General features: G+C 45.3%; 2 protein-coding genes across 7 annotated transcripts in view; both read right to left on the bottom strand.

The window, feature by feature from the left end:
- Window positions 1-11,671, bottom strand: part of LOC133422972 (disco-interacting protein 2 homolog C-like) — a 76,198-nt gene extending 64,527 nt beyond the window's left edge. For all 5 annotated transcript variants that reach the window (XM_061713040.1, XM_061713044.1, XM_061713042.1 and 2 more), the window contains exon 1: window positions 11,317-11,671. In XM_061713040.1, the coding sequence (XP_061569024.1) occupies window positions 11,317-11,395 (79 nt within the window). In that variant the 5' untranslated portion in view covers window positions 11,396-11,671. The remainder of the gene's footprint in view (window positions 1-11,316) is intronic.
- A 2,586-nt stretch (window positions 11,672-14,257) lies between these two features.
- LOC133423362 (uncharacterized) lies at window positions 14,258-27,274 on the bottom strand. 2 transcript variants are annotated; one of them, XM_061713550.1, is made up of 16 exons: window positions 27,138-27,274; window positions 22,588-25,480; window positions 22,051-22,195; window positions 21,821-21,943; window positions 21,489-21,537; window positions 21,193-21,329; window positions 20,777-20,880; window positions 19,183-19,293; window positions 18,720-18,992; window positions 18,537-18,616; window positions 17,410-17,589; window positions 16,609-16,678; window positions 16,410-16,538; window positions 16,222-16,295; window positions 16,030-16,090; window positions 14,258-15,434 (listed from the first exon to the last, which is right to left on the bottom strand). In XM_061713550.1, the coding sequence occupies exons 2-16, from the start codon at window positions 25,468-25,470 to the stop codon at window positions 15,306-15,308; spliced, it is 4,548 nt and encodes a 1,515-aa protein (XP_061569534.1). In that variant the 5' UTR covers window positions 25,471-25,480; window positions 27,138-27,274; the 3' UTR covers window positions 14,258-15,305. The 2 variants fall into 2 exon arrangements, with proteins under 2 accessions (XP_061569534.1, XP_061569533.1); XM_061713549.1 differs by lacking the exon at window positions 27,138-27,274 and having other exon boundaries at window positions 22,588-25,582.
- Between the last annotated feature and the right edge of the window lie 424 nt (window positions 27,275-27,698).

Below are 27,698 nucleotides of genomic sequence, written 5' to 3'. Positions count from 1 at the left end.
TGATTGCGTCTGTATTTAATACGTTTGAAAGGAAGGTGCTAATCTGCCCAGCATTACGCAGGGATGCTTGTTGGTGCCTGATTTGAGGACTGGGGTGGGGATGGCTCAAATTGTGGTGAGGATTCTCCACATGCAAAAGGAGAAATATTTTATTTGAATGTTAAATCGAGTATTATTCAGCAAAAGGTTGCCACAGGAGGCACATTCATTTTTTTATTTGTGATAATAAATAAATCACGTGTTTTCATGGAGAAAAAAGTGTTTCTTATTGTGCGCCTATTGTTCTGCAGTTGTCATACCCCGGTGTCGTGCCGTATTCAGCACCCCTGCCGTGAAAAGCACCCCCTCGTCTGACAAAAATGATATTCTCATTCCGTGTCACGTTCTGTTTAGCGTCCAGTTTTGTGTTAATGATTCATGTTGAAATGCGCTCATGGATTCCACAATAGTCATACTTTACCACAATCACAGTCACAGATAACAAAAATCGGGTAAATGGTTATTGATGTCATTAATTAATAGCCTGCTTACTGTGTTGTCTTCCATAATATTTGTAAATATATATAATATAAACTCCTAAGTATGTGTTTGTGTGAGTGTGTATATATAAATATATTGAAGTGTCAGTGTGTTGTTTTTTTTCTTGGTCTACTCATCATTGAATATACGAGGGGGTGCTTTTCACGGCAGGGGTGCTGAATACGGCACAACAATTTGCCTCTTCCACTAATATCTCTATAACTCCAACTCGTCAAATTTAATTTTCCGCTTGCGACTATATCCTGCTTTCCATCCAGACTCTCCATGGCGCAAAGTTTGCGCCGCAAACCGTAAGACGCGCAACATCTCATTTAAATACTGCTGTTTGCACCTGTTATCAATTGGGCACGCAATCTTAGTTGATCACCCGCAAAACACACAACAACAGCACGCGCAAACTTTTTCAGTGCACACGCAATTTAGTACTCTTTATTTAGGATCTTAGTAAATCGGGCCCTTAGTGTACCTGGAACTGAGAAATGCCAGACGTCATGGGACTCGTAGGATATCTGGTTCTGGGACCGCACATCTGGATCCACAACTGAAGCCGTCACCAGGACTGTCCCAGCGGGTCAGTCTTTCCTCTTCGGCTGTCCAAAATCATGTACGTTAGGACCTGGAGTCTTCCTCTTTCTTTTTATCGTTTTAAACTGACATTAAGGTTCTGTCCGACCCACTTCCTCTGTACAGATGTGGAGAAGATCAAAGCTGAAGACCAGCCCCTTGTTCAACCTGTAGCAGGTGATAAACTCCCTCGTTTAAAACATGGAGGAAAAGTAGGAGCGGCTCATTATCGAGCTGCAGGACAGACTAGACCTCAGATACAGCACCGATGATCCTGCTCGGGAATTAAGACGGCTGAATTATCACCCAGACTTCAGAGCCAGAGTGCACGATTGTCTGACTTCAACAATTCAAGCTTTTATTAGTCGGAGCAGGAGGGAGGCAGAGAGCGGCGTCGCCGCTGCAGAAGCAATCAATCGATTCAACTGCGTCCAGTCTGATGAGGGATGAAGTTTACCGACTAAGCAGCTGCGGTTCCCAGGAGCAGGGATCTATTGATCTGATGACGTCATCGTCTTTATTTGCTCAATGTGACTGATGGTTATCGTCAGCTAATCTATTACCAATTTATTCATTTAGTTGGAATGTGTACGCTGCTCAAACCCTCCGAACTGATCGCAGCATCGGCCCTATCAGGGTTTGACCTTTCCATAGTTCCTCTGTTGTGTTCTGGTTCAGGACTTCCGGGTTCAAGAAGACCGAACTTGCTTCGATTTGGACCAAAAGTGTGGATAAAACTACTTCAGAAGACTTTATCCCCACACTTCTTCACATCATGCTGCCTTTGATCGGGCGGATGTGAAATCTCGCTGGACCAAGTTGGACATTTAGAGAACAAGACCCTGCTTGAGCGTCAGTGGTCATCCGAGGAACTGTAGGTGTCTTTAAGGACCGATGATATCAACCCAGACATTATGTCTGTTTACACGGAGCAAAAACGGTGGCGTTTTCATGGGTTTGGGCCGTTCGTTTACACGAAAACGAAGCTCACGAAGCTCAAGTCACCAAAAACGATCATTTCTGAAAACCCCGGCCAAAGTGGAGATTTTCAAAAACTCAGTTTTCACGTTTGCTTGTAAACGGAGGGAAACGGAGATTTAGGCTTCAGAACGTCACATTATGAGACAGAAAAAGTCACCAGCATCATTTGTGCGACCTGTGTTTACAATTTGTTTGGCCACCGTCAATATTTTCTTGTATTTTACCTGTTTTATATTCTAAAGTCACACTTAAAAGTAACTCCACTTCTCTGTCACTCCAAACGAAAGACTCTTGTTCCGTCTTGGGAGTAACTGGCAGTCAAGGCTGATTTATGGTTCCGCGTTACACCAACGCAGAACCTACGGCGTAGGGTACGCGGCGACGCGCACCGTACGTAGGCTACGCCGTCGATTTAACGCGGAACCATATTATTCAGGCTTCACACGTGTCATTTGTTGACGTTTTTTTCCAGGATTCTGATTGGCTAGCATGACTTTACGCTTCTCGTTACACTGCCCCCTGCAGGTTTGGATGCTCATAGCACCTTAACAGAGTATTTATGCGGGTTCGTGTAAACGAGGATATTTTTCAAAACGTAGAGGGGGAAATATCCGTTTTTGTAAATACCCGGCTCTGTGTAAACGTGGCCTAAAACCAGCCGTTTTGATATCGCTCCTTCAAAGCGCTTATAAGAATAAAGCAGCAGCAACGACAATATACCACAACAGCGTTCGCCAGGACGGTCCGCCCGTTCAACATCTACATCCGCCTCTTCCTGTTCAGGCTCCCGAGCTCTTTTGGAGCAGGTCCCGTCTCCAGGGAAGGGTAGATCCTGGACCGGTCCATCAGAGGACTAACGTAGAGATGAACAACCGCTCATGCTCACACGCCGCCAGCTTAAATCACCAGTCAGCCTTTTTCAGGCTGGGCGATACGACCTCAAATCAATATCACGATAAATTGGGCAGTTTTACCTCAATGACGATAAATGTACGATAACACTTAGCAGGGAACAAAAATATCTATTTTCTGATTGGCTGATTGGTCGGTAACTCCAGACAGTAGCGTGCCATGACTCGTTTGTAAGATGTGCCGTTGGAGTGACTGTGTACTGAAGTTAATTTCTCAGCGTGAGAGTGAGTGAACTTGTTGAAACGCACGAGTCTCACCCTAGACAGCCCTGTTATGTCAGCCGCTTCTTCGTGTGAACCATCAGCCAAATTTCTTGGGTGTCCCTTCTCGTTCAGACTGGATGGGTGGAGTCACGTGATTACAGACATCATACATCGTCTTTAAGGGGAATTAAACTAGCCTATCAGCACCAGCGTTGGGAATAACGGCGTTAAAAATGGCAGCGTTACTAACGCCGTTATTTTTTCCCAGTAACGGGTAATCTTAACTAATTTAATATCTATTTTAAACGTTATAAACCGTTACCGTTACAGACAGTGAAATGTGGCGCGTTACTATACACTGACATGATATCTAATTGTTGTTATCCGACCTGTTATCCGACCTACGTTAGAAACGCCGTGATTTTTAACGCCGTTATTCCCAACACTGATCAGCACACAGTCAAAACATGAAAAAAAAAATAAAAATTCTGTTTTTATCAAAACACAGAATTTACCGACATGGGAAAATTGACGTCGGTCCTATGAGGGAGCAGATATGATGTTTATTTATCCAAACACATCGTAAACCAGGAGTGAGGAGCTCCACCTGTACAGATACAAGATGCAGCAAACTGAAACGCCACATTTGAGTCCCAACATCATTATCCACCAACTTAGATGCACTTTCACTACAAGAAAATAGCTCTGAACCAAGGCACGATATTTGTTGAACCAGGCTGATAGCAGGAGATCCCACAAACCAACAGCTCCAGCTCTTTCTTGCCTGAAACAGCTTCGTGATAAAGACTTAATTAGCCAGCTTTGGGTTCACAGATCCCCCCCTAACACCAAACAAGTCCTTCAACAGTACAGTTTGTCTCATCTGCGAGTCACGCTGCACACAAGGCCCCGGCTGAACGTGACGCAGCGGCGCCTCGAAGCCTGGAGGTCACGCTGACTCGGCCGTGACGATGGGATTCAGGCGACGCTGAGCAGCTTCTGTGTGGAGCTCAGCTGATGGCTGAGTTTATCTGATAAGCAGGTGGAGCGCCGCCGGTCTGCTCGACGACAAAAAGTAAAGTTTGATCAGGCAGCTCGACCCATCAGGTCTGACAGGAAACCGCCACCCGAGGTTCTTTACGGCGTCGATCTGAACGCGCCGCGGGAAGCTCATGCACGAGGCCCTTCTTTTTGTGCATCGTTAAGCTTTTTAAATCGTTTTAATTATGCATCTCCACAAGTGCCGAAAGGATTAGTCAAACATACGACGCAAGCTGGACTTTTTTATGAAGAAGAAAAAATTTAGACCGAATTTAAGAGAATTTGACTGCTGGTTTATGAAAGCTTTAACTCTTTGGCTCCGTTACGAGCTCGTGCTGACTCACTGCAGATCTCCTTCTCTGTTTCTGGTTCTCTGGTAGGGCTGGGTTAAAAAAAAAATCGATTTTCCTTTGAATGATCCAATATCGATTCATAAAATCCCCAAATCGATCATTTAATGTCTTTCAATTAATGCAGCCTGCAGTTTAAAGCCAGGTAGTCTCACGGGACGAGCGATCTCACAAGAACTCGTGACGAGGTAAAGAGCAATGTTCGACATCTGAAGGCACCAACAACAACAACAACCAAAAAAGATGTTTGGATGCATTTTGGATTAAAAAAAACACGAAGCCAGCAGTGAACAGGACAACCCCAAACCTTACTGCTTTGGGCTCAATTGTTGATGTAAACATTAATATTTTTGATAAAGTACCAAGTTGGAGTTAGTTTCTACAATTTACAGCATTATTTCTCTGAGAATCTCTTCCATATTGCAGTAAAATTATCCTTACTTGAATCGCAAATCGAATCGTGCCCTTTTGAATCGAATTGAATTGATTTTGGAAATCTGAATCGATACCCATCTCTATTCTTTGGGTTTTGGAGGAAAAAAGACCTACATATGAGTCTGGACCCTTCGTTTTTCTCTTTAAAATACAGAAACAAATAAGGATAATGGTTGTTTTACACACTTTGCCGCTGGTATCTTTGGGCTTCTGTTCTGACGATGCTTCATGTCGTTGTGAGTTGGTCGCTGCCAAATTTCAGCGGCCTGATCAGGGACTTTTGAAGACTTTGAGTTCAGCGTCAGAGCCAGTCTTCGCTGCGGTGCTGCCAGAAGCCCTGGTGCTCGTCAGGCCCTACAACGTTCCAGCGAACAGGGAACAGGATGTAACTCATCTAATATGCAAGACCTGCAAAATGAAGGTCAGGGACTTGGGAGACGCCACTCGTGTCCCGGCTAACATCATCTGACAGCACGGGCAGCTGAAAGGAGCTGAGCGGCTCCAGCAACCTGAGCGGGGATAAACATAACGGATCCCACGAGTGTCGTACCTTCACATCATCATTCCAGAGGAAGTTACAGATAAAAGAGTTGAAGGATCTTTGGGGCGTCTAGCAGAGGGTTCAGTCTCTGAGATGACGTACCTGTATGCTCACACGCCACAGCCCCACCTTCATTTATCTAACAATTTGTATATTCTTATAATCAATACCACTCTTTAATATCATAATTTCCACACTATAAGACACTTAAAATCCTTAATTTTCCTCAAAAACCGGCAGTGGGCCTTACGTATGAATGTTGTTGTGATTACTGACCTTAAACCAATTTTATGTGGTACACTGAGCTCAAAAATTGTGCAGTTTTAGTGACTTTGTTAGCAACGAAGTCGCTCTGCTTGACTGTCGGACCGTTCAGCTGAAGTCCTTGGTTGGATATGGGTTGTAACGTCAGACAACGTTAGATTACTAATTATGTAGCGCTGCAAGCAGCCATCATCCAACATCTAGTCCACGTTACCTTACTGTAATTAGACGTCAAGCCAACGTTAGGTTTTTAGCTTAAAACCCAGTTTTCAAATCTGTATCATAATCAATTATAATCAAATGTTGGAATACAACGTTGTTCCAACCTCACACTAACTTCAGGTGCTATCACTGGCAACGGTAAACCAATCAGACAACAGGGCGAAGTACGACGCTTACCTCCTCCCTTTGTATTGGTGGATTTGTGGGAGACGAAAGATTTAAAATGTGAAAGTATTATTCTGTTTAAGTTACAACCAGTACTCGAGTTGAGGGGGGATGAGGGGGGATGGCATCCCCCCTGAAATAAAAACGGTCCAAATCAAAACTGTAAAACTGCCATCCCCCCTTTCCATCCCTTATGTCATTTCATTTACTGCTATTTCAACATTTAGAGTCATCACCAGAAAAATAACACCAGACAATTTTCACCTGTTTCAAGTAAATTTTCACTTGAAATAAGAAGAAAAATCTGCCAGTGGGACAAGATTTATCTTCTCATTACAAGCAATAAAATCTTGTTCCACTGGCAGATTTTTCTACTTATTTTAAGTCAAAATCTACTTGAAACAGGTGAAAATTGTTGTTTTTTCCAGTGATGAGTCTTGTTTTAAGTGTAATGAGATTTTTTTTACTAAAATGAGACATTTTAACTAGAAATAAGACAAATATTCTTGTTAAGATTTTGAGTTTTTGCAGTGATCCATTTGACTTATCCTGTGAAGGACAGAGTCATATTGATAAGTTCAGAAAACTGTTTTTATTGTTGTGTTTTGATGTATTTGATGTAAGCCCAGTGGATATTTAAAGCTTACAGAAGGCTGCATTTAACTGCTGATGTCATTCCTGCAGTATTTCTGCAGGTGTTTTGGTCAGTGCTATTATTTGTAATATATTATATTATTTGTAATCAGCACAAATTATCTGTCCCCATATGATAAAATCCACCATACCCCCTGATTTTTTTTTACAACTCGAGTACTGGTTACAACTGAACGATATTCTGAGTTATTGTGAACGAGTTGAATAAAGTTCGACTTACCCACCTGTTTTGTTTCGCTTTATAATTGTTTCATCGTGCGCCTTAAAACCCAGTGCACCTTATGTATGAAAATAGACCCGTTCATTGATATTGCGCCTTATAAGCCGGTGCACCTGATGGTCCGCAAACTTGGTAACTGTATACATGTAAAGCTGCAAGGTGTGTAGCTGTTCTTTGATCTATTCTTGAAGAAAACAAATCAATTGTGATTTTAAAAAACTGTCCAGAAGTGGCGTTGCTGCAGAGTTGCTTCAGATAAAAGGTTTTTACGTGTCGGACAAGTCAAGCCTGCTCATCAGCCTGATGCCAACTCGTATTAAACTCCCAATAATCGGCCACATCAACAGGCCAATGGATCAACTTGTCCCCCTCTGGCCGAAAGCATGAAACATCTTCAAAATGCGTCTACAGATACATCCACGATGGTTTTAGGTTTCACGGATCCACATCAATCATATCAGTATAAAAGTGCACGTTTTCGTGTTTGTCCAGATGATGCTGCACATCTAAGAGATCCTCGATGTTATTTCTAGAAAAGACATAAACACAGAACGTTTGGTGCATTTTGGGTTCAAAAGCCACTCAAATAATCACCAAAATAGTTCAGACGAGAGCTCTCGGCAGGGTGTGAGGAAACATGCTTTCAGACATGATGGTGAGAAGATTGCTGTCCAAACAACCTTCTCCAAACCCGATCTAAGAGATGAAGTCCACTTATACCGCTTTTTTCTCCAAACCAGTTCCAGGCTGGTTCTGGGCCAGTGCTGAGTTTGGAACCGGGTTTTCTGTTTCCACTGACAAAGAACTGGCTCTGGTTCCAAGGTAGCACCAACTCTTTGCTGGTCTAGAGGAAAGAACCGCTTACGTTTGCAGAGGGGGCGGAGTTATTAAGACCAACGGCAACAGCAAAACTGGGAGACGGAGACATTTTCAAATAAGAATGAATCTGGATGCAGCAAAGCATCATGGGTCTGAGGAGGAGACAACCTGTCTTTTAGAGATGTGTCCACAAAGGAGCTACGTGGACCAAGTCCTATTAGAGCAAATACCTTGTTGTTGCCTCAACTTTCATGCAAACACAGCGATGTAATGACGTAGCTCCCCTTAGCACCCGAGCTATGGAAAAGCAAACCGGTTTCTTAGCTGGTTCACAAGTTGAACGAGTTGTGAACCAGAACCAGCCCTGGAACTGGTTTGGTGGAAAAGGGGTATTAAACAGATCCTCTGCTTCTCACCGGGATCTTATTGTGTAACGACCAGACACAACCAGACACATCACGCCTTCTCCCTCACCGATCGACACAGAAACCGTCAGCAGGCTCGGCCTCTGCCGACGACGGTGATTGCGAGTGACAGACCTGCACGCCGATACGTCCATCAGGAAGCCGGTCGGGCTGCAATCCACTGTCACATCTCCACATCTCCTGGCCGTTCCCGTAGTTACGAGCAGCTGCCAGCAGCAGGTTGCGCTCCGATAAATACTCCCGGCTGGATTAGGAGCTCCAGTAGGCCCGCAGCTGCCACGGTGTTTGTACGCGTGCGCGTCCCACCGCAGTGGGAGAGTATAAAGGCTTTCATGAACGATGAGGCTGATCAGGAGGAAGCAGGACAGTTTGATTTGACGGCTCTCCGGGGGTTTCAAACGCTCACGTTGATGTTTTCATACAGCGGAGCTGCAGAATGACCCATTTCATGCTAAATTATTCAACATTTTCCCTGAATTTACGCTCTGTTCTCCTTCAAGGCCCTGCAACCGTCGCTCCTGGTTTCTTCTGAAACGAAGAAAGCAACATAATTACAAAGCGGTTGCCGGATTCCCAGCCAGACAGGGTCGATATTCAGCATCTTTACTGCTATTGATGACTCTTGTCCAAATATTGTTGTCTGAAGCAACCGTTAGACCTCAAACTGCAGAGCGGCGCAGCCTCGGCTCACTGGCTGCACTTCCTCTTGGCAGACGGCAGAGCAGCAGATGGAGGCAACACAAACCTTCTGTGAAGGCATCCACGCCTTTTTTTTACCCCCCACTGGTACAGAATGTACCGGACCAACTGCAACAGAGCTTTGACCGACGACATGGAGGAACATACTGGAGCCACAACTCAGGCAGGACTGCCAACGACATCTTCCATCAACAGGTTCATAGACCCACAACCGTCATCTTTGATCATTTAGATTCAAGTAAAACTGCAGCTCTGCATCTTAATTCTTGCTGCAGCCCATCTGACTCTGAGCCGACGTGTAAACAGGTAATCTAACCTACAATGATGCAAGTATTCTTCTCTCAAATAAACAAGCGTTTAGGGCATTTTCTGCAAAGTTTTACGCTGCAACAGTGATTTAATCTTTCGCTACAAATCCATATCGGTTTCAAACACTGGTTTTATTATAATTGACGGTAGTTTTTATGGATTCGAGCTGCAGACTCTAACCTTTTCATGCTAAATTATTCATCCATTTCCCAGAATTTACACGGATCCTTCCTTCCCTGCATACTTTCTCCAGCTACACGTCTTTGTCACCTCCAGCAGGGACATTTCTGCTTCCTTCTGAAACAAACAACATAATTAACTACAAGCGTCTGCACACCTCCACGTATTAATCCACAGGGATTTCTTAACCATCAGGGATGCAGCACGGTTCCATCCCTCACAATGTGGGCCTTCACCAGCCTGCATGAATTAAAGATTCCCCTTATATAAGGCTGATATGCCCCGCATGGACGTGAGATGGTTCCTCCGGAAACTGCTGTGATTTAGGGGGCCGTAAACATGTGTGTGTGTGTGTGTGTGTGTGTGTGTGTGTGTGTGTGTGTGTGTGTGTGTGTGTGTGTGTGTGTGTGTGTGTGTGTGTTAGGGATGGGCGGTATGGACTAAAAAATGTATCACGATAATTTCTGGCGTTTATCCCGATAACGATAAAAAAAATACCAATTCAACTCCACCTTTTTAACTATGAATCTATCTCGCTCTCAGATCCGCCATGTTTGTCATCAACGGGAATTTATCTTTCTTTCCTTCCTTCCTTCCTTCCTTCTTTTTTCCCTTCCTTCCTCCTTTCCTCCTGCTCTTTCCTTCCCACTTCCCTTCCTCTTTTCTCCCTTTCTTCCTTCTTTCCTTGTTTTCTTCCTTCCTTCCTTCTTTTTTCCCTTCCTTCCTCCTTTCCTCCTGCTCTTTCCTTCCCACTTCCCTTCCTCTTTTCTCCCTTCCTTCCTCCTTTCCTTGTTTTCTCCCTTCCTTCTCCCCTTTCCTTCCTTCCTTCCTTCTTTTTTCCCCTTCCTTCCTTCCTTCCTTCCTTCCTTCCTTCCTTCCTTCCTTCCTTCCTTCCTTCCTTCCTTCCTTCCTTCCTTCCTTCCTTCCTTCCTTCCTTCCTTCCTTCCTTCCTTCCTTCCTTCCTTCCTTCCTTCCTTCCTTCCTTCCTTCCAAAAATCAGCTTTACACAAAAACATCATCAACGGGAATTTATCATTTTTACCGTGAGATGACAAATTCTTATCGTGAGGAATTTTTTGACGGTATATCATGAACGGTAAAATATCGCGCATTCCTAGTGTGTGTGTGTGTGTGTGGAGACCAGAGGAATAGGTGTGGTGGAGGTGGAGGTATTCCCAGGCCCAGAGGGGCAGCAGGCGGAGATGTGAGATCACGGAGGGCATCAAAGACCAAGCTGCCCTTCTGAGCCATCACGCAGCGTTGCATCGCTGCTATTATTAAACCTGACCACACACACACACACACACACACACACACACACACCTGAGTGTGTCAACATCTCAAGGTCAAAGCACGGTTCTGTTTTCCGGAGCTCGGAGCCCGGGTGTATTATTTATTTATCTGCTTTTCCGCGGCACCACCCTCCCTCAGACAAAGAGCCGCGGCCGCGTCCCGCAGCGCGCTCCCGGGGCGCGGGGCCGCGCAGGCCGGCCAACATCTGGATGAGAGGATGATGGAGGATGGGAGGAAGATGGGAGGATGGGGGGGGTGGATTCCGTTAGTCCGGGCTCCTGGTGAGGATGGTGATGAGATAACGTGATAATGAGGGAGAAGGAGGAGGGAGGAGGGATGGGGGAGCTGCGCTTTTCCATGTTTCTGCATTCTTAAGGCTGATTTATGGTTCGGCGTTACAACGACGCAGGGTGTGCGTCGCCGCGTACCCTACGCCGTAGCCCTACGGCGTAGGGGACGCGTCGATTTAACGCGGGACCATAAAACCAATAGGCTTTACCCTCTGACAGCTCCAGCTCCAGCTCCGCCAGCCGGGCGCGGATCTCCAGCGGGATCGGCGACGCCTCTCGGTCCGCCATGGGGCTGCGGTCCTCGGGTCCTCGGGTCCTCGGGTCCCCGGCGGCCCCTCCTCAGCCTCCTGGGCGGCCCCTCCTCAGCCTCCTGCGGGAGAACAAAGGCGGCTGCGGGTCTGGGCTTTTAGCGGCGGCCCTCCATGGAGCCCGGGAAGCTCCGGGAAACGGTCACGACAGCGGCGGCTCGGTCCGCTCTCTGCGCCGCTGCTGCTGCTGCTGCTGCGGCGGCGGGGAGGATGATGATGAGGAAGAGGAGGAGGAGGAGGAGGATGGGGCTCTCACGGAGCTCCTTGCCGCTGGAGTCACGTGACCCGACTGGGAGGAGAGCAGGATGGAGCAGGCGCTGCCGGCCATCACCGACAGGGGGCGCTATGGAGTCATTTATTTATTTATTTATTTGACTAATGACACAAACCTACGGTACGGAAGAGTATTAGGGCCATGCAGGAGAAAAAATATTTGAGAGGGGAAGATTTTTCCTTATTGTGCACTTCGAGGAAAAAAGTCGAAATGTTGAGATCAATGGCAGGAGGCAGGAGAAAAATAAAAATAATATTTGAGAGGAGGAAGATTTTTTTTTTTTTCATAATGCACGTCGAGAAAAAAGTCAAAATGTCGAGATTAATGTTCAAGTACAATTTCGAGAAAAAAGTCGAAATGTCGAGAAAAAAGGCGAAATTTCGAGAAATATGTCGAAATGTCGAGATTAATGTTGAAATACAATTTAGGGCCACTTAAAACAAATAAAAGGAATTGTGAGAAAAAAGTCAGAATTCTGACTTTAATCTCAGAATTCTGAGAAAAAAGTCAGAATTCTGGGCCACTTAAAAAAAATAAAAAGAATTCTGAGAAAAAAGTCAGAATTCTGAGAAAAAAGTCAGAATTCTGACTTTAATCTCAGAATTCTGAGAAAAAAGTCAGAATTCTGACTTTAATCTCAAAATTCTGAGAAAAAAGTCAGAATTCTGAGAAAAAAAATCAGAATTCTGACTTTAATCTCAGAATTCTGAGATTAATTGGTGATTCTAAATTGTCCGTAGGTGTGAGTGTGGTTGTGAGCATGGTTTGTGTGTTTATATGTGGCCCTGTGATGGACTGGTGACCTGTAACCCCTGCCTCTCACCTGAAATGAGCTGGGATAGGCTCCAGCAGACCCCCGTTACCCCGCAAGGGATAAAGCGGGTATAGATAATGGATGGATTCTGACTTTTTTCTCAGAATTCTGACTTTTTTCTCAGAATTATTATTTTTTTTTTTTAGTGGCCTAGAATTCTGACTTTTTTCTCAGAATTCTGACTTTTTTTTCAGAATTCTGACTTTTTCTCAGAATTCTGAGATTAAAGTCAGAATTCTGACTTTTTTCTCAGAATTCTGACTTTTTTTTCAGAATTCTGACTTTTTTTCAGAATTCTGAGATTAAAGTCAGAATTCTGAGATTAAAGTCAGAATTCTGACTTTTTTCTCAGAATTCTTTTTATTTTTTTTAAGTGGCCCTAATACTCTTCCGTAAAATATGTTATATTTACATGCGCTTAGATTCATTTTTTTCAGTGCAGAGACACGATAAATAATTCTCCAGATTCAAAACTGGTTTGTTCAAAGAGTCAGTTCCTCGACTGGCCACCAGGGGACCGGGGCCCTTATAATGCCAATCTTTGCAGCAGAAATGAAAACATTTACAGGATTTGGTCCCATAATTATATTTCACACCCATGACAACCTTTTGGAGAGGATTAGAATAATATAAATCAGCACGGCAACACCTTTATGCATAATTATGTGTGCAGGCTTTGATTGGCGAGCCAACGGCTAGCTGTCATTACTTAGACTACTTTGGTCTTAAAGACATAACGGAGCACTAATCATTCTTAATTTACAGATAATATATTTTATTGTGCGGTTATTTTTACCTACAGACCGCTGTGCTTCGGGGGTGGTTTCTGTAGCGACAGATTGGATGAGACTGACACAAGGTTTCACTACTAATCTTCAGAAAACCTTTGGCTGATCCACAAACCCACCTTTCACCCAGATGAGGGATGTAAATGCTGGCTGGGTTGTTTTTGCATTCCTCGTTCAACCATAAACCCCTCATCATGTTAACATTATGTGCACATCATACAACCAGACTTTCATTCAAAGGCGCTGTTTTTTTCCTCCAACAGTATTAAGTGATACTCAATTACAAAAGTGTATTATAATTAACTATACCATTACAAATTAAAAGTGGTAAATTGAGCTCAATTTACTCCACATTTCATGAAGCTCATCCTGTGATTTATCTGATGCAGCCGCCTGCTGCTTGTACAATTAACTAAACACAGATTAATTGGAGCAGGCCGAGTCATTTTCCTACCAGGCAACTCTGAGCTTTGTACATTGTAGGAATTTAGTTTTAATGTCTCTTGAAACCAAAGCTTGTTTGAGCTGTTTTTAAAGACATGTTTCATGCTGTTTTTAAGAGTCCAAAAACGATGTATTCTGTGTTTTGAGGGTGGAGCGTAAGCTTCAACGGTTGTGCGATTAATATTAGAGTCTATAATTAAATGAGGCTATCTGGCTGTGACTCAGCTCCATCACATACAGACTATTTGATTAGGACTGTTTGTCTCGTTCATTAGGCTTATAGCCTCGCAAGAATCTAATCATCCTCATTGTAAACAAGTGGCGGGGACGTGATGGCGGATCGAGTGCTAAATAAGTCAACTCTGCTATCTGCTGGTCAGAAGAGGGAAATATAACTTTGGTTGCTCCGGTTTCTATGTTAGAGAACATCCAGGGGTGTGACTCGGTTTACACATGTTTAGCTATAAAAAATATAGTTCAGGTTCTGATTAATCAGACATCGTAAACAAAGAAATGTGAGTATTTAAACTTTAAAGGCACTTCTTTAATATTTGTTCAATATTATGTACAACTGTACAAATGAAATATGCCACAACTGTGCCTCCTCTTTCCACACAGCTTCACATTTAAAACCTTCCATTTCAAACAAATAAACATTCGTCTCTGTAGACTCAAATGAAACTATTAAAACACATTTCAAGTTCTTTGTGTTGAAGCAGCGCTCGTCCGCTGACACTCAGCGACATGCAGCCAGCAGGACGCCTTACCGCGCCTCGCTGGACTCCCTGACGCTGAGCTGCATCCACCAGAGCTTTCTCTCAACACCAGATAAAAGCTTTAAAACACAAATCCCACCCCCCCTTAGACTTAAAATCAACAAATGAAAACTGAAAGCAAAATAAGTAAAAAGCAAGCAAAGATAAAGAACTAATATCAGTGCTTTCCAAGGAAACATACTTTTGAGTTCAATTTGATCACTGTACTAACAAGATCAAATTATTACAGTACAGTACTTTTTCTTTCTCCTTTTAATCTAATTTACTTCAAACCTCAGGATCTGAAAGTGAAAACAACCTGACTTACTAACAGTAACATCCGTAGAAAAGGAAGAACATGTCCGGAACGGCGTTGGACACTAAACAATAACTCAGATGTTGGAGAGGAACCATCAAAACAAGAATTACAACACAACATCTTGTACCGAAGGAACAAAGGAATAGGAGCCATTAGCGTCAACAAAACTAAATCAAAACCAAAGCTGAATTATAAATCAAGACAAACAACTAGAGTCAAGCTCCACAACAACATGTACAGTTTCTTTTTAGCTTCCTGTCTACAAGCTGAAACGTTGGCTTTTCCCCCCTGAGTGCTTCCCGTCCCGCCAACCCGCTGTACGCTTATCCTCGCTGTCTCCTACCCAGATTTGAAAAGAGCTGATTTAAAGGCTGTCTGGAGCTTCATAGTTTCTTCACAGTCTCCCAACAGTGTTGTTACTCAGTGGTAATTCTTCAAAGTAAATGTGCAGCCTGTTGACACGATAACAACACAGTCCATGTTTTTTTTCTCCATCTTATCTGCTCTCCATCTTCTCTGGTTCGGCCAGCGGGCTGGCGGCTGCAGGGCCGAGCTCAGTGGGCGCTGCTGCCTCGCTGCTTGATGCTCTCTGGCAGATCTGAGCATAACTGGGTCTGTTGGATTCCTGGTCAACCAGAGAAAAAGAACTAAATCAGGATCACACTCACCGTAATCAGGTGATTACAGACAGACGTTTGCAGCCAACTGGAATCATGTTGGTCTTAAGCGTGTTTGAAGCCCTAGATTTGCTGCTTAGAGAAAACTCCATCCATCCATTAACTTTACGTCACAGTGACACAAAAACAAATGACATAAATCTGATCGTGATTATTCCATTTTTTTAAAAAGAGTACTGATAGATTTCCATGTAGAAATGCAAATACAGAAGTGGGAGAAGATGGACTCTAACCACGGGAAAGCACAAAGGGCATCTGAAATATTGTCAATACTTCATTTTCAATTTTAGATTTTAACTGGCACATATTGATTAAAAAATGATTCAAGTAGTCATAAAGATACTGCAGTGCAGCAGTTTCATGATAAATAAGAGACAGCAGCAGCCTCTGCTCTCTGGAGTGCTCTGCAGCGCCTGGTCAACATGTTGCACTGCTGTGTCAATTAGTGACTGCGGAGTGTTGCCCGTGTGAGGAGTTGAGAGGATTTCAGACACAACTAACGAGTCGTCATTGAGGAGGACAAAGTGTTTCTGAGGTTCTTACTGTGCTTGAGGTCTGAACTGGCTCGCTGTCGGAGGTCGTCTCCGATCTCTCCTTCACAGGCCTACGAAGACATGAGACACTCTCAAAACACAGCTGGAAATACATGATGAGCTACCGGCGGGTAACTGGAGAGGTGCTGGGTTGTTTACTCGTATTAAAGCGACTTTGTTAAAGCTTCTCTGGGATGCTTACATCTGATTGGCAGGCTGAGGCGTCTCCGAGGGAGCCGGCAGGGATTTGTCGGAGCTGCTGCTCGGAACTGGACCCTGTGAGGATTAAAAAAACCTTCAACCATCTCCGAATGGAGGAAAGTGTGACCCGTCCAGTTTAAGGTGCCTGAAACTTGGGTGAACACCGTGTGAATGTGCGGCGGCTTTTACCTTCATGTTCCCATTAGCTTCCGTCAGTGTTTCCACGGCAACGTTTGCTGTAGAAAGTGGAGGGAAGCTCATCAGGCCGAACTCCAGAGGAGGGGACAGGCGATGGGGAGGAGACTGAGCCGGGGGATTCTGTGAGGACACACAGAATCAGCACTGCGTCTCAGCACCGAGACACCAAAGCTGCTCAGGGGACACGTACCTGACTGCTGCGACCAGGTCTTTCCCAGGTCTTGGCTTGTCCTCTCCTCCGCTGGGGGAAGTTTCCTCTCCTTCAGAGCAAAGACGTGAACAGAAACAGTGAGGACAGTCAGATCTGTGCGTGTCAAACAAACACGTTTGTCAGGGCTGTAACCACCGGCGTGCTGCCTCACTTCTGTCGTAAGTAGATCATGTTACGTTTCACGCTTCTCTGGATCCATTCTTGTCCTCTCAAGACACGTCTAAATCACATTTTAGACTCTTGCCTGGATTTTAATTGACAAGCACATATCTAATCTAATCTGGTGCACCAGAAACATCTGTTACATCTGCCCATCTGCTCTAGTTTGATTTGGCTGGTGTCAGAGCTGTCAAACAAACCTCTTGTTCCACTGAAGCCAGGTTGAAATAACATAATGAAACCAGACATATTCCAGGGAACAGGGATGCTTTTGGCAGTTTGTTTCTACTTGTTAAACATCATTTGTGGTCTCTTTGTTTTTTACTCTTTGAAGAGCTGAATGTGTCACCACAAAAAAGACAAACATAAGGAGCAGAAACGTGCAGTGTGGCTCACTGCCCAGGTTATTTTTAGCAACGTGGAACCAGAGTTGCAAAAGCAGTGAGTGAAAAGACGAGCGGTGGATTTGTCTCCACACTTCCAAACCGACCAGCTGGGAGAACGGACCAGACGTAAGAGAGAGGAAAGTTACGGGTTGATAAAGTGTTACTGAACTAAGTTGTGGCCCGTTTCTGCCACAGGGCAGGGAGCGGTAGAAGGTGTGTAGAGGTGTTTTTTCACCTTCCAAACTCAGAAGTGGACGACTGGGGTTTCCTGATGGGCTCGGACCGCCCTCCCCTGCTGCGGCGCGAGCCGCCCCGGGACCAGCTCCGTCCCGGTTTTGTGAAGGATGAGGAGCGCTCCACCTCCGGCTGCTCCGACGACTGGGAGAAGTTGGTGTTGGGCACCGCTGAGCCTCTCCTGGAAGAGAAGAGCGCTGAAAAAGCTTCCTGGCCGGCACGGATTCTTTCTTTGTTTTTACTTTATTTAATACAAAACAGGTAACAATACAAATGTGCAAAACAAAAACGCATCCAGGTACAGGACAAGAGGGGACACTAGAAAACAAAAAAAAGTTTTTGCTCAGATTTCTTCTATGTGGCCGTGTATGTGGGTGTGTGCGTGCGTTTATGTATGCGTGCACGTGTGTGGTGTGTATGATGATGGTTTTCTAGAATTATGGTTATTTTAGGAGAGCCAAAAAAAGCAGTCAAAAAAAATAAAGCTAAATAAATCTACAAAGCACTGAATGGTATTGAACCAAATCCATGGTTGATCTGTTAGTTCCCTATGAAGCTCCCAGACCCCTGAGGTTCATCTGGATCTGGTTTGTTGTGGTTCCCAAGAACCAGAACCAAGCAAGGTGAGGCAGCGTTCAGTTATTCTGCTCCTCACTGGTGGAACAAATTTCCTGTAGACCTGAGGTCTGCTCCAACTGTCAGCTCCTTTGAATCAGGCCTAAAAACATTACTGTTTACTGAAGCGTACTCTTAGATTAAATACTAACCTGCTGTACTCTACTACCCTTAGTTTTTAACAACTTGTGCTTTTTATCATTTTACCTCAATTCTTATCATTTTATTTCATTTTATTTGTTATTTATTTTTTAATTATGTCTTGCCCCTTTTAATGTTGATGTAAAACACTTTGAATTACCTTGTGTTGAATTGTGCTATACAAATAAACTTGCCTTGCCTTGCCTAAATAAATGAAAGTAATTTTTAAAAAAGGGTTTAAAAGGGGGAGTCATTAACGCAGGAGGAATGTATTTTAGCACGTATTCTAACGTTGACATCTGACTGACGGACAGATACGACAGGTATGACCTCCACATCAAAGTTACATGAGACAGGATGACGAGACACTACCTCTGCCGGTGTGGGTGGTGAGGTTTGTAGGTGGAGGCTGCTGCAAATTCATTCATGAAGTCATCCATCAACAGGTGAGGCTGCCGGCGACAAACAACCACAGATCAACGGCTCTGCTAACGACACAGTCACATATTCTGAGCAGCATCCCCGAGTCAAACCTCCCGCGTGGACGGCACTCACCTTGGGGCATTCTGGGTAACCTGCTGCAGCTGAAGTCCAGGTGTCAGTGTTGAAGGCGTACAGGTGCTGAGCGGGCAGGTGTGTGGGGCAGGCCTGCTCGAAGGTGGTGGTGGGGTAGTAGGAGCCGTATTGGTTGCTGCACTGGTCCAGCTGGATGGGTCTGTAGCCGTTCTTTGGAGAGTAGGAAGTGACGGCCATCATCTTGGCCTTTATCCTCGCCATGATGGGCTTTCCCTTGAAGACCCGGACCTCCTCCCGGAGGTACTCGTACGCCTGCACACAGACACCACGGACCACCATATTCCAGTCAGTGTGACCACAGATGGTGATGAGAACAAACAAACAATTTGAAGAACTGGGGAGATTATGATACGTATCATTAGTGATGTTTCGGTTTGTATTATGTTTTTATAATTTAAAAAACTCCACATCAACATCACACAGACGGTCAGCCGGGTTTCACCTGTTGGGCGTCAGCCTCTGACTGGAAGGTGATGAACCAGTTGTCGTTGTTCACAGACTCGCAGCTCACGAACCTGGGCAGGTTTTCTCCCTCAAAGAGAGCCTCCACCTCCTGCGCAGCAGCAGTTCATCAAAAAACGACTTTAAGTTCAGGTTTAATGACTGTGGCATCTGCTGACTAAGACATATGAAGGTTTGAGAAGGTGTGCAGCATGTTGGAAGTAAAGTTGCTTTCGTCAACGAAAATTATGACTAAATATCGTCGTCAACGGACCTTCATCACCTCAACGAAACATTGGGTTTTCTTTTCCACGTCTATGTAGGAAAAATACACACTCCATCGTTGAGGAAAACGAGACGAGATGCAACGAAAATGCTGGTCATGTGACGATAACGACAATTGAATATTTGCAATATCGTAGACGAATAAAAACTCTGCTAAAATGTGTCTTCATTTTGGTTGACCAAAACGAGACAAGACGAAATGTTCTAACAAAGATCCTTAATCTCCATGTTTTCAGTAGTTTCCTCTGGTTTAGTTCTACTGGGTGACGTTAGTCCTCAATCCCAGTCGCTACAGCGGGGAATCAGATCCAGAAGATGCAGCTGCAGAGTTAGAGGCTGATGCCGTTAACGCAGAGCTCTAGGTTCACGTCAATTAAAAACAAAACTACATAGAGAAACACGTGGATCTTCTCTGGGGCTGGGAGAAGCCTTTCCTACATAGACGTGGAGACATGAGGTAGTGATTGTGTGGGGATTTAGCAAAATGAAATGTATGTGTATATATATATATATATATATATATATATAATGTATAATTGCTCTGGTAATAACAGGTATACATTTTTTTTCTTTTTTTTGAGAAAGTAAAGCTTGCTGTTTTATTTCTTCTTATTTTTTATTTTCAAGCAAAAATTGAAATAGAAATAAGGGGTAGGACCCAATATGTTTTTTACTTATTCCTACACCTTTTCGGGCATGAATGTTTATTTCCCTCTGATTTTGTTTATGGACTGTTTATTTGTATTTTTTTTTTGTTTTGTGAAATTGTTTTTTTGTTTTCTGTTTTTGTATGCTCGAAATAAAGATTTCATTAAAAATTCAATTCAAATTCAAAATTCAATAGACGTGGAAAAGAAAACCCAATGTGTTGTGGAAAAAGAAAAAGACGGGGAGAAATGCAGAAAAATAAATATGTTGTAAACTCAAATTAGAGTCTTCTGTATCTGGAATTAATGTATTCTTGAGTCTATCAGGGAACAATAATATAATAATAAGATAACCTTGTTTGAATTGTAAAATGGGTTTGGATAAATACAATCTTTGACTAAAACGAGACTAAAATGGTCCTGGACAATTCTGACTAAAATAAGACTAAAATGCTCAGACTTTTAGTCGATTGAAACTTGACACGACTAAAAGGAAAATGAACGTGACTAAAACTAATAAAATCTAAAATGATAGCTTGACCCAAAGACTAGACTAAAACTAAATTGAAACAGGCTGCCAGAAACAACACTACTTGTAAGAGTGCAGCTGAGTGCAGCCAGATGAGGGAGGATGGGTCGTGTTGGTGTTGCAGGGGGACTCACCTCGCGCTGCGTGGTGTCAGGAATCTCACGCAGGATTACCACACATCGGCTCTGTCTGGGCCTGGCCTTCTGTCCACACGGGGCCACCTGGACCAGCGGCATGGCTGCCGGAGAACGGTTCAGTAATCAGCAAACGTCACTCAAGAGCCCGAGCTCCACAGACCCATTGTGTGAGATTTGAGTCTGCTCACACAAAAAGTCTGAAACATGTAATTTCTTCACAGTTTTACCCATTATTTCCTTTGAATATAAAACTAGTTATCATTACTCAATAAACACAACCTTCAGGCGTATTTTGTGTCCAAAACTCAGCCCACGGCAGCAGATATCCATATCTGTCTGGTGGTAAACTTTCCAGCAGGAATACAGATGAAATGAAATGAAGTGTGAAAGATATAGGAGCCAACAGAACTCACATCTCAGAATCTCCGTGATGAGGTCCAGGTCTGTTGTGAGAGTCTTGATCTTGTCGAGGCTGGCCAGCGTTGAGATGGAGACATACTGGTCGCTGTCCATCTGAGACCGCAGGTACAGGTCGCTGCCCAGGTGCTCCCTGAGGAGCACAGCAGGAACATGTGATGTGACACGACTTAACACCACACTGAATGACTGTACAGGTAAAAGAGTTTAGTTTTCTTTCATAAACATGGACATAAAAGTACGTGAACATATGATTTCTGTGGGGAGACTTGTGCAGCCGGGGGGCTGTTACCTGGTCAGACAGGACTCCAAGACTCTGTTCAGCTCTTTTTTGATCTCATCTGAAATCACAGGAATTCATCAGTTCACAGATCTAGAGCTGCTTTTATTTTCATTCATTTTCTTTGCATCAGGTTTCCCAGATGACTTCAGGTAGCATTCAGGCTTTGTGGGTACCTGTCCTGTCATGCTTCACACATACTTCACAGTAGCATCTGACCAAAGCTGCTCACTTATTCAGAATGGTGACGATACTTTACATTAATAATGAATATTCAGATAAAGAGTCAAAGTGCTAATCCTGTGCATGTGAGAAAACATTTATGTTAAATCAGTTTAACAGACCTGTGACAGGTGGCTCAGCAGGCTGCCCGTTGGCTGCAGGAGCGTCAGCAGGTAGTGAGTGGTACTCTAAGATGCTGGGATCTGCTTCAACCAGGCCCACGTTCCCTTGAAACTCCACATACCCTAGAAAGAGATAAAAAGACGCTGTCAACCCAGCGATGAAGCACGTGCGGTTTTTTTTAAACGCACATTGATGTGTGAGTGAGAGCCGAGCACGAGGAGGTCCCTACCCTCTGGACTGGTGGGACTGCCGGAGACCTGCAGCCAGGCCTGGGGCTCCTGGTAGGCAGCATCAGGGATGCTTTGAAAACTTTGAAAGTTTTGTTCATCCCATACCTCAGCGTTGGGGTTGAGGATGGGGGCAGCTTCAGGGTCCTGACACAGAGACACACCAACATGCAGGCGATTAAACTCAGGGGGGATCTGAGTTTAAGGAATCTTATTAAAGCAGGAGAAGCTGTTATTCAGGGTGGTTAAGATGGCAGAGAACAACGTATGTATAACTTTTTACAATCGTACAAGAGAGAATTTAACCTTTAAACATGTTGATAGTACAATTAATATTTTTGTTTTCAGTCAAATCTTCAAATCGTCAAGTCTGAACCTCCCATAAACCTGTTAAACATGAATCTAGACTTATAAGATAATCAATTTGAGTTCTCTGAACTTCAACTATGGCATAAATCCTCTTGGATTTTGTGACTGGTAACCATGACACCAACAGCTTCCCTCCACCCGGTGAGCCGTCACTCTGACCGAACACTTACAGCTGGAGGACAGTTGTGCCAGTCCCACACGCAGGATCCCTGAGGCATCACGGTGCTGTAGGGATACGCCCCCAGCAGGGCCATGGAGGGCTGCAGCTCCGACACCAGGGCAGGGATCTGCTCCGCACTGGCCTTGTCCTCCTCGCCCAGCAGGGCGTCAGCCCTGAACCCCCCACGGGCCCAGCCCTCGCAGTTCTCCCCCAGACCCAGCTGGATCCAGGGGTCGGGGTAGACACAGCACCCGGAGGAGTCCACCTCATCCCCCAGCAGCTCGGACACCATCTCCCTCATCCCTCCTTCCTTCTCTCCCTCCTCGACATCAGCCGCGAGGTCAGGACTGGAGAAGTGAATCACGTAAGATGGAGTCGAGGCGTAAACGTCGATCTGATCCGGGTCCACGGGGGTCGTGGGCTGGCCGTCTCGGCAGCGGAAGATTGTTTTATCCTCAACACTACAATCATGAAGGATCCCGCTGGAGTCTGCACGGCTCTCAGTACTTTGGAAAACAGTTTCAGGAGGTAAGTTATTTTGAGTATCTACATCTGAAACAGGGGACTCGGATGGTTCCATCTGAGATAAACTGTCAAGAGCTTCAAGCTGCCTGTCGGCTTCGAGTTGAGGGCTCAGCGAGTCTGAGGAAACAGAGGAGGGAAGTAGTTTCGGGGGTTCGGAGGAAGCAGTGAAACGAGGCTCACTCTCAACGGGAAGAAGCTGTGAGAGAAGAGTGTGGTTTGAATGCTCCATGATGCTTTGGGACGCCTCGGCACCCTGAGGAGTGACGCTCACGCCCCCACCGTCGTCACAGCGTTCAAGCACGATGTCACATCTTTCATTACTCATTTCAAGGAGAGACTTGTTCCGGCCTGGTTCAGGGGAAGCAGCCGGAGCGGGACGTCTCTCAGCAGGTATGTGTTTCTGAGGAATCTCTGGTGTTGGAGTTTCGGTTGCCTGATTCTCGTCCTCTGAATCCGTTTCCAACCCAGAGCTATCCAGCAGCTCATCACTGCAAACTAACCTGGCAGCGCTGACCTGATGTGTACTGAACCGTGCTTCAGGTTCGCTGCTTTCTAATGTAAAACTTGACTCTTCTGCAGTCCCATCACATCTGACTGATCCACTCTGAGGAGATGGGGTCTCCGTGAAGTCTGAGGCAGGACCCGGCTGTACGAGTCCAGGCAGGCTGTTCACTCTGGGCGGGGGCGATAAGAAGGAGGAGACGGTGGACGGTGACGACACCTCAATTAGACTGGTATCTCCTATGCCGTGACCGGCGTCGCCCTCCCCGTAGTAGCCTCCGCAGGTCCTCACCAGGACATACCCGCCCTGCAGGTAGGGGTCATCTGGCCCCCACTGGAGCACATCCTCCTCCTGCTGGTGGAGCACATCCTCCTCCTGCTGGTGGAGCACATCCTCCTCCTGCTGGTGGAGCACATCCTCCTCCTGCTGGTGGACTACATCAGGGACCAGAGATGAAGATGTGTCAGAGGTTTGGCTGGCTGGATGTGGTTCCAGCGTCTGGCAGCTGCTGTAAAAACCAAAGTTAGAGTCCATGTCCTGAAAGTTGGTCACTTTTTCTTCCGTGACCCTAAAGGGTCTGTCAACAGCCCTGCGGTCCTCCAAGTATACAACTCCCTCCTCTGATGACCCACTTTTACATTCACCATGTGCTTGCACACACTCCTCTGACCCGGCCGCTCCGCCATCCTGAGCACTTTCATCTGCATGTGGCATCAGGAGGTTCAAAGCGGCGTATGAAAGTGCATCTGTGTCCTCTGAAACAGCCTGACGGTCCAGTGCTTCTGCTGGGGAGGCCAGGGGGCTCTGGCTGTCAGTGTGGCAGCTGGCGGGGGGCGCTGTGTCAGACGGAGAACCCAGTTGAGGCAAAGCAACCTGCTCAGCTGGGAGCAAATCTTCAGGCTGTGAGAAGCGAGTGGAACGTTGTTCGGCAGCAGGAACTGCTTCCTCGTCACGTGACTTACTGCTCAATTCAGATTCTGTGATATATTTATGGTCCCGAACTGTGAGTGCCTGTGATTGGCCGGCGGCGGGGGGTTCCGCCGTGTGAGTTGGAGCAGCTGCGTCCTCGTCAGCTGTGCCCCGTGAGGGTGCTGCTCCAGCTGTTTGGGACGGGCCGTGTTCATGGTCATGTTCAAGGTCTTCGGAGTCGATAGAGCAAAGGCTGTAGAAGCCCCGGGTCTTTGTTTCCCAGTTCAGATAAAGCGGTTCCTCGCCAGCCTCCTCCTGGAGCTCCGGTGTGGGGGATCTCTGACACGTGTTGACCACCTGAGGCTGGCCCGTCTCACCCACCGAGCCGTTGAGCAGACCGGCGCTGAGCGCTAACCTGGCCGGAGCCGAGCAGCTGCTCTTGGGCTCGTTTGGCGTCTGCTGCTCCGGCAGCTGCCTGAACCATGATGCTCTGAGTGTCGCATTGTCCAGAATCCTCTGCTTGACTGGACTCATGGAGGACGGCTCCCTATAAGGCGCCGGCTCAGACTTAGACCTGATATCCAGCGTCAAGCCCGCCGTTGTGTCCGTAGGTGTGTCTGTGATGATGACAGCCTCCTTCTCCTCGTGAGCGGTTGCTGGTTTAAGATCCGGCTCCGTCTGGCGGTTGCTGTCACCGCTGGACCTGATGACCTCTGTCCAGCCATCGTTGTCCACGTCAGGATGATCGTCCTCATCTTCCTCAGCCTTCGTGCCGGTGGGTCCGTTCGCCACCCGTTTCCTCTCTTCCTCCAGGCACACGTGTTGAGCTACAGCTGCAGCGCTCTGCCTGACCTGCTCCGTCACCTCGTTCAGCCCATCGGGGTGCGCGGGCTGTAACAGACTGTGCCTCTCACTCTGTAGGCCGGGGTTGGGCGCCTTACTAAAGCAGCAGCCCATCTTCTCAGGCCTAGAGTGGGAATAAAACAAAAAGCTGCTATGGCCACGCACTCCAAGAGCCTAAACAACATGAGACAAAATCATGAGCGGCTCCTCGCAATCGCATGTGGCTCGACCACATGCGGAAAGAGAAACGACCCCCTTCTTCCCCCGCCTCGCGCCAGCCCTCCCACTGTCTCCCCCCTTTCTGCCTCTCCCTGCCCAGAATAGCAAATGTGAAGGAGCTCACATGTCCCTGCCACTCAACACATAACTGCACACCCCTTTCTGTGTGTTTGTGTGTGTGAATATAAGCAAGAGTCCAGGTTAAGCTGCAGTCTGAGAGGGGTCAGAACATGGCACATGGTCCAGCAGCCACCAATCACTGGGCAGAGCTGCAAATGTCCACTCCTCCGCCCCCCCCACACACACTATTCACTTCTCCTTCCATCCCACTACTACTTTTCTCTTTCAATTACATCCCCCCCCCTCGCCCTTGCCCTCTGAACTGTTGGGCTTCAGCGTGTAACGGCTACATTATTCAGACGTGAAGAAAACTGAAAATGTGATCTGAAGATAGCTGGAGATCAATAATCATGACATTCTCAACATAAGTCTTCTTATCTTATAAATGAATGTTATTTGTTATTGTTTGCCCTGTCTGTTCTGTACATCCAAACACAGCTGAGTACCTTGGAAATGCCTTCATGCCCCTTTCTGTTTGTCAAATTATTCGGACTTTACAAGTTTACAAGTGAGCCAGTGTTCAGATCTAATTTGCAGAGTGATTTTTATACTTTACAAAAGTACAATCATGTACAAATGTTACTTTTGTAATCCTAATTTCTCTATTTAATGTTAAAACATATTAAAAATCACCTGATGTTAGTAGGTCTTAGTATATTAGGCAAATTCATCAGACAAAGAATATACAACGTACAGTCTGTCAGTATTCAATTAACAAAAATTAAGCAAACAAACAAATTAGAACGAAGAACGTAATTATTTTCAGTTTGGTAATGTTTGAGTGCTTTTGGTCATGCATAGCTGGTCTGCCACCGGACTTTAACTGGGTGGAGGTCTGGACTTCTCTCTGTTTCTATTATTTTCAGTTGTGCCTAAGCAGATGAGGCCTGGTACTAGCAACTCCTTCAAGCAGACAGTACTTGCTCGTTTTTTCTAATTGTACTGTCAGGGACTTGCTGAGTGCTTCTCTGAGCATTGCACGGCCCGCCCATGGGTTGAATTTGCTGGGGTGTCCACTCTTGGTAAGAACATGGTCTCTGAGACCACTGCTTATGTCTTTGGTTAGCTAACAACTGAATGTTCCAGACTGTCAAACTGCCCAAACACCTACTCGTATAACTGTCTTCACATCAGGTGATGATCAGTGAGGATCAGGGCTGATATTTAGATAATTAGCACCACTACTGCATCTTATTCTCTATAATCCTGTGGAAGCAGTGAGCCTGGATTTTCATATGATTATTTTTGTAACAATAATACTATGTTGTACATCAGAGGTTGAGGTTTCCCTGATAATAAGACCCACTATGCTCAGATGATTTTTATCATGTTTTTACAAACATAAATACAATTTAAAAAGAAGAGGGGTTTAACTTTTGCACACGGCCGCATGTAAAAACTTGTGTGTGTGTGTGTGTCTGTGCGGTGAGAACTGTAGTTACCTGGTAAATACAGTAGTAACCAGGAACCAGCGATAGCTGCACCTGAAGGTCTGCTGGATACAGTGGATTCTGGTCTGACGTCATGTGACACAGGCTGGAGGGCGAATGTACTGGACGAGTGCTGCTGCTGTTGATGGTCACCACGGAGACTGGCAAGGAGAGCAGGGCAGGGAAGGAAATGAGTCACAACACCAGCTGGCACGATGGAAACACTGGGACATCTAGATTATTCAACATGGACTAATACTCCTAAATATTTCACGTAAAAATCACTAAATCAAAGCACACAGCTCACAATATTCATATTTTAAAGGAGAGTTTCTAGAACTTTAAGTTTGCTAGATTTACGAAAATTGGCTTTTGTTAAATTAACCATCTTATTTCAGAACTTTAATTCAGTGGCTGAGTTACAAAAGATGCTAAAAAAAACGTTCTCTTAGAGGTTCTGACAAAACTAACAGAAAAAACATCAATTGACCATTAATCTCAAGTAATCTAAGTACTACCTTTACTTTCAAAACGAACATCAACAAAACCTTCATAAGAGACACAGATCAATCA

The sequence above is a fragment of the Cololabis saira genome, chromosome 22 (assembly GCF_033807715.1).
Source record: "Cololabis saira isolate AMF1-May2022 chromosome 22, fColSai1.1, whole genome shotgun sequence".
Taxonomy (NCBI): domain Eukaryota; kingdom Metazoa; phylum Chordata; class Actinopteri; order Beloniformes; family Belonidae; genus Cololabis; species Cololabis saira.
This window is presented reverse-complemented; position numbering and strand designations above follow the sequence as displayed.